Source organism: Dictyostelium purpureum, assembly GCF_000190715.1.
Source record: "Dictyostelium purpureum unplaced genomic scaffold DICPUscaffold_404, whole genome shotgun sequence".
In the NCBI taxonomy this organism is placed as follows: Eukaryota; Evosea; class Eumycetozoa; order Dictyosteliales; family Dictyosteliaceae; genus Dictyostelium; species Dictyostelium purpureum.
Window position 1 is genome coordinate 22,112 of NW_003519740.1, and position 6,789 is coordinate 28,900.

At 24.6% G+C, this 6,789-nt stretch overlaps 3 protein-coding genes across 3 annotated transcripts; 2 read left to right on the plus strand and 1 right to left on the minus strand.

Annotated features, from left to right (window-relative positions):
* Positions 1 to 279: 279 nt before the first annotated feature.
* DICPUDRAFT_158024 (uncharacterized protein) lies at positions 280 to 2,218 on the minus strand (the record flags this gene model as incomplete). Its single annotated transcript, XM_003293170.1, has 2 exons — positions 280 to 1,830; positions 1,907 to 2,218. The coding sequence occupies 2 exons, from the start codon at positions 2,216 to 2,218 to the stop codon at positions 280 to 282; spliced, it is 1,863 nt and encodes a 620-aa protein (XP_003293218.1).
* An 878-nt stretch (positions 2,219 to 3,096) lies between these two features.
* On the plus strand, positions 3,097 to 4,538 carry DICPUDRAFT_83788 (uncharacterized protein; the record flags this gene model as incomplete). Its single annotated transcript, XM_003293165.1, has 2 exons — positions 3,097 to 4,051; positions 4,114 to 4,538. The coding sequence occupies 2 exons, from the start codon at positions 3,097 to 3,099 to the stop codon at positions 4,536 to 4,538; spliced, it is 1,380 nt and encodes a 459-aa protein (XP_003293213.1).
* Positions 4,539 to 5,387: 849 nt separating this feature from the next.
* DICPUDRAFT_83789 (uncharacterized protein) lies at positions 5,388 to 6,615 on the plus strand (the record flags this gene model as incomplete). The annotated part of the gene is made up of 2 exons (XM_003293166.1): positions 5,388 to 6,225; positions 6,284 to 6,615. The coding sequence occupies 2 exons, from the start codon at positions 5,388 to 5,390 to the stop codon at positions 6,613 to 6,615; spliced, it is 1,170 nt and encodes a 389-aa protein (XP_003293214.1).
* Between the last annotated feature and the right edge of the window lie 174 nt (positions 6,616 to 6,789).

Here is a 6,789-nt window from a genome sequence, read left to right on the forward strand (position 1 = left end):
TATTTATTTTTTATCATTATTTTTTAATATCTGAATTATTTTAAAAAAGATATTAAAACCATATACTATTAATTTTAGGTTTATGAAATATTTAAATATTAAATATTTAAAATAATATAATTTGAAATATATAAAAAAAACGAAAAACTAATTTTTTTTTTTTTTTGGTTTAAATTTTTAAAAAAATAATAATTTTTTTAAATCTAATTATTTATTATATAATTTATATAATTATTTATAATCTGTTTTTTTTTTTTTTTTTTTATAATTTTTTTTTTTTTAACAAGATTTTAAAGTGTCATTGTTTAAATAATTTTGTAAATCTAATAAAATATTTACTTTTCTTGATACTTTTAATTGATCATTTGGTTCATTTGATAAATGCTCAGTAATTTTTTGATGGACACATTCATAGTATTTGAGATAGGTGGCTGATGACATTTTGCAGATGAAGTCTAATTTACAAGAGTCAGAGGTGCATGGTTTGGATTCTGGGTAGGGTGATGATGAATAATAATAGTTGTAATATTTTTCAAATAAAGAGCTATCAGCAGTCATATTTGAAACAGCATGGTGCCAGCTTGTAGGTGTTAAATCTGGCATATTATATGCTTTGGTTGCATTGTATTCCAAAAGCCATGTTGGTTTGTCGTTAAGATTGGCTTGTGATAGATCTGTGTGGTAGGTTGATGATTCCATGACATAACCTGTTTGAGCATCAACTGTATAAATACGGAAGGATGGATTTTGATGTTGGTAGGTTGTAACTGATGGTGTTACATATACTACACTGGATGGTCTGGTTTGATTTGGATTGTTTTCATCTTGGGTATAATATATTTCGAATTCATCTCTGTGAGTGTGACCATAGAAGGAGGCAATAATGGTGTCTTCATAACGATTTACAATTTGGAAGAATTGTTCTGACCAGATATCAACGCAATCAGCAATACCAGGTGGGATGTGACCAACAAGATAAACCTTTTCGCCAATGTCTTCGGATGCTTGTAAAGTTTCAATAACCCATTGGAGCATACCAGCAGCATCGGTAGTACCATTTTCGACCATCCAAAGATTTCCATTGTTACACCAATTCATATTTAATGAAACTACACGAATACCATTTTGAACTGGAAGAGTATAGTAGCCACCCCATTGAAGAGTTTTAACTTGTTCGTCAGTGTTGATCCAGTCACTCCAATCGCTTGCTAAGGCATTGAATAACCATGAACTTCCTGGTGGTAATGGGAATGAATTAACTGGTAAGGATTCATGATTACCAATTGCTGGGAAAATTTTGCTAGATCCAAAGTATTTCTTTACTAAATTTGTTACCAATAATGATGAGTTTAGTTGACCATCGAATGTTTGTTCCCAAATATCGTGTGGTGGGTTGTCACCAGTCCAAAATACCATGTCAATTTCGTTACCAAATTCATTTTCAATGAATTCAAACATTGATCCTACCATTAATAAATTGACATCACATGAATAGTGTCCCCATTTACCTGCAGCATTTGATCCTTTACCTGGTCCATTGACAGCGCGGCAGCATAATGGTTCGCCACAATCTGCATTCATACCTTGCTCATAAATTGGATCTACATGAATATCTGAAAGATGTAAAATTTTCATAGTTGGTGATCCTGGTGATGGAGGAACTACAGGAACATGTGGTGGTTTTGGCTTTGGGAATATAACTTCTGGTGTATAATTACTAGGTTTATATGGACAAAAACCAACATATCCACAAACAAACTCACCATTTACACCTGGGAATGATAATACATTTTTTGCCATACCCATAAATAAAGGAATTAATCCTTCACACTATAAAAAAAATGAATATTAATATTAATTATTAAAATTAACAATATTTATCCAATATATATATATATATACTTACAACTTGTGGTTTTTCAATTCTTAAATAAGTGCATAAATCAATAGCCCATGCTTTGATATCTTCTGGGCCTTTTTCAGTGATAATCATCTTTTGAATCTCATTGATACCATATGTACAAACATCGCACTTTGTTCCATTTGTATCATATCCCAATCTCTTTAATAATACCTTATCATCTATATTATTTATATCTATATTATTATATTGATTTATGTTTATATCATTTTTATTATTATTTTGTTTGTTAATGCTATTATGACAATATGCTAAATTTATTATTAAAAATAATAGAATTATATTTATTATTTTCATTTTTTTATTTCTTTTCCTATATAATATTATTCGAAACAATATTGATTGTATTATATATTATTTTTTAAAGTAAAAAGAAAAAAAGAAAAAAAAAAAAGAAAAAAAAAATTTAATTAAATTTGAATTAAAATAATGTTATTGTGGGGTGTATTTGTTTTCTTTTTTTTTTGTGTGTGTGTGCTTTTTTTTCTTTTTTATAAATAAGTGAAATAAATGTGCCCTATTTAAATTAAAAATTTTATAAAAAAAAAAAAAAAATAATAAAAAAAAAAAAAATAAAAAAAAATAAAACTATTTGGGACACACCCGAAAACTATAAAATATAAAATATAAAATAAAATAGAAAATTAAATAGATTTTTTTTATCATTTATTTTTTTGTGCAGGTTTATAAAAAAAATAAAAATCTAAAAAAAATTTTTTTATATTTTGTATTTTTTTTTTTTAAAAGCCATTCGCTGTTATTAAAAAAAAAAACAAATAAATATTATTTTTAAAAGCTGTTCTCTATTATTAAAAAAAACATAAAAACAAAAATATGACAAGTATTGTGAGAAAAGTATATTTATTTGGGTTTAATAAAAGAAATGGTAAAGAATTTTGAGGAACAATTTTTTTTTTTAACAGATTAAAAAACTTAAAATTTTTAAGTTTTTTTTTTTTGAACAATTTTTTTTTTTTTTAACACAATAAAAAAAAAAAACATTGAAATTGTTTCATTATTATTCAACACTATTGGCTGAAGGGGATAGCCAAAGTTTATTTTTCATTTAAAAATATAAAATAACCTAAGTATTCCTCTTCATATTTCCAAACAAATCAATAATTACCCTCATTATAATAAAGGGTTTTTGTAATAATACAAATAATAACAATAAAATGAGTATTTTTAATAAAAAAAAGGTTGGTTCAGACCACCAAAATATTATTAATAATAATAATAATAATAATAATAATAATAATAATAATAATAATAATAATAGTAATGATAATGATAATGATAATAATAATAATAATAATAATAATAATAATAATAATAATAATAATAATAATAATAATAATAATAGTAATAATAATAATGATGATAGTATTTATAATAATGGTATCAACAAAAGAATAGTACTTATTAAACCACCTCACGAGTTTTTACACTCTACGGACTACCAACCATATTCTTTTAAAGGTTCAACTCATGCTATAAGTAAACTTGGGTTATACTCTTATAAAGCTGCAGAAAATCCGGGTGATTCGTTTAGATATTGTATACAATTTGTGTATTTAAAAAATAAACCAAAATTAATTAATAAATTCAAAACAAAAGAGGAATGTTCCAAATATTTAGATTCATTAGAAAGAAAGTACAAAGAACTCATATCAGATCCAAAAAATTTTATGAAACATCAATTTTTTTCCACTACTCATAATGTTATTTCCAATAACAATAGTACTAGAAATAATAATAGTAGTAGTGGTAATGACAAAAAAATAATTTCTAAAAGTAATAGCAATAGTATCAATAGCAGTGTATTTATAGATGGATTAGAGTTTGTTGACATTTATGAAAAATTAGATGAAGAGAAAGACAAATTTCTATTTCTCTTAGGAAACTCTAAATTTGAAACAAATATAGAGTTAAAAGGGGTTGCGAACGACATGAACTCAATCGAGAGGTTGTTAAAGGATCAATACAAAATGGAAAGACACTCAAATTTAGGTTTCAATGATTTCTGTGATATTTGGGGATCTTTCATTAAAAAAATCAAAGATTTAGAGACTAAAAATAAAAGTTTTAATGTCGTATTGTTTTTCTTGTCTCATGGAAGATGCTTAAATGGTAATTTCAATACTTTATTTTATTTATCTAAATTTTAATATTAATAGTTTTTTTTTCTATAGGATCTCTCGAAATAGAATTGGCCGATGGTAGCTTTTACTCCATTGAGGAATTGGCGCGATCTATTAATTCTGAACTAAAAGGTGATTCTAGAGCTTTCTTTTTTATTGATATATGTAGAAAAGTTATTGGAGATGGGGAATATTCGCCAACAATATATGGAAAAATAAATTATATGTATTCATGTCATCATGGTGGTGTTTCTTACGAAAGTGGCGATCCACCCATGGGTCATTTTACAAAGAATTTGGTGGATATCGTGGGCAAACATTTCCCTACAATGGGCCAGTTGGTAAAAATGTTTAATAATTGCAGTGTCATTAAATGCAATAATATTTTCATCGACTATGGTTCTGAGTTTTCAATTTTAAAAAAAAAGAAACTTGATCATATTGACCCAGATTTTGTATATATAGATAAGGTTTAATGCTCAGTCCTTTACCAGAATCAAATTTTTCAAATGTTATTTTAGAAGGGTTATAAAATCAAAAAAAAAAAAAAAAAAAGAAATTGTTATAAGAAATTTTTAAAAACTTTAAAAATAAAGAAATATATATAAAATTTATTAGTTTTTTTTTTTATTATTATTGATGATTGTATTGGATTTTAAAGATTTAGTTTTATTTAATGAGGAAGTTTTTCTTTTTAAACCTATATTTACTTAATTGGTTATATATAAAATTTTTTACTACTATACTTCAAATAAAAGTAGAATCATTATTTTATATTATAGATAATTTTTTTGTATGAAAATAAATTATCCACATTACAAAAAAAATAATTATTTTTATCTTTTAAAAAATTGAAAATGAAATATAATATCTGTTATAACATTTTAAATAAAGAAAAAAAAAAGAATGTGTGTGATTGAAAATTGAATAAATAAATAGTTTTTTTTTTTTTTTTATTATTATTACAAAATAAAGTAAATGATAATTGTAATAGAATACTGATGTGAAGTTAGGGTTTTGTTAATTAAAAATAATTTGAAAAAAAATAAAAAAAAAAAAAATTAAAAAACTTAAAATTTAAATTAATTCTTTAAAATTTTTTTTTAAATTTATTTCTATATAAAAATAAAATTTAAGAACTTGACATATATTCTTAAATAATATTAATATCCTATTAAAATAAATATAAAAAAAATAATATTTCATTAATATAAATCAATAATTTAATAAAAAAATCATTACTAATAAGGTTTATAGCAATAGTAAAAATAACACATTAATAGGGATTCAAGGAATTGGAAAAAGGTATTATGGAGAAAAAAGGAATGGAAGATTTCGAGGACAGAGGGGATGAAGTTAATAGAAATGTTAAAGAATGTGAATTAGGTGTTAAAATAGAAAATAAAGGACCTCACTCAGAGGGAACAGGATTTTTTGATAGCTTCACCTTGTATAGTAACCCTGAAACTAAGAATAATGATAGCGTTTGTAGTGGTGTTATTGGAAATTATCCTTATGATTTATATTATGAACTATTTCAACCACCCCACAAGCTTATAAAATGTTGGGAAATAGAAAATTTCCTCTCTGGTTGCAATGGTCCAGCTGTTAATGAAATAAATCTAGGTTTTTACATATATAAGGTTAAGCTAATGGATCATCAATTGAAGTATTGGGTTGAATATTTATTTTCAAAAAGCAACACAGTAAAAATTATAAATAAGTTCCAAAAAAGTGAAGAGTGTTGGAATTACTTGCATTTAATATATAATAAATTTCAAGCAATCGTTTCAGATCCAAATAGTAACTATATTAAACACTTTCCTAAAGTTTCTACCAAAAATTACTATAATTTACATCAAATCCAATATAAAAGTAAGATAAGCTTTAAACCATACGAACGTATAAATCAATTTCAAAAAGCTTGTTTCATCCATGGAAACTCTGTTTTTGAACAGGAAATTGGATTAAATAGTGTCATGGGCCATTTGAGTTCAATGAAACAATGTTATAATAGCATCGTGGAAAAAGCCTCAAATTTAAACGTCTGCAATTTCGAAATCGTCTGGAAGAATTTTCTTTCACAAGTAATAGAAATGTACTGCACAAATGGAAATCTAGGTGTCTTGGTATTTTTATCATCAAAAACAAAATGTCATAATGGTAATTGTTTTTTTTAATATGTTAAAAAAATAATGATAATTAATCATTTTTTTTATAGGAGTTATTGAATTAGAATTAGCAGACCATACTGTTATGGAGTTGGATTATTTAGTTTCTTCTATTTCTGCAATAGTTAAAGGTAAAGTTTACTTTATTATTGAAGTTGGTGCTGGTATTAAGGGCAATGGTGAATACTGTATTAAGAAGCCAAAAAATGTAGAGTTTGTTTTTTCCTTTAATTGTGGCACCAATACATTCAAGGGCAATCAGAGACATTTCTCGAAGCTTTTAGAACTTGTAGGAGAAGAGATTCTGACAATGGATGAGTTAGAAAAAAAGATAGGTACTTGTCTTCATAAGAGCGAGGAGGACGATTTTGTAATTTTGTAATTTTGTGGAGGAAATTGGTTCAATATCAAAGAATTAAAATGGAAGATATCAATTTAAAAAAAAATCTGTAAAAAAAAATAAATAAATATTCGTAAATAAAAAAATATTTTCATTAAAAATTTAAAATTAATTAAACTTTAACTTAATTATTTATAATTATTTATTATTATAAAT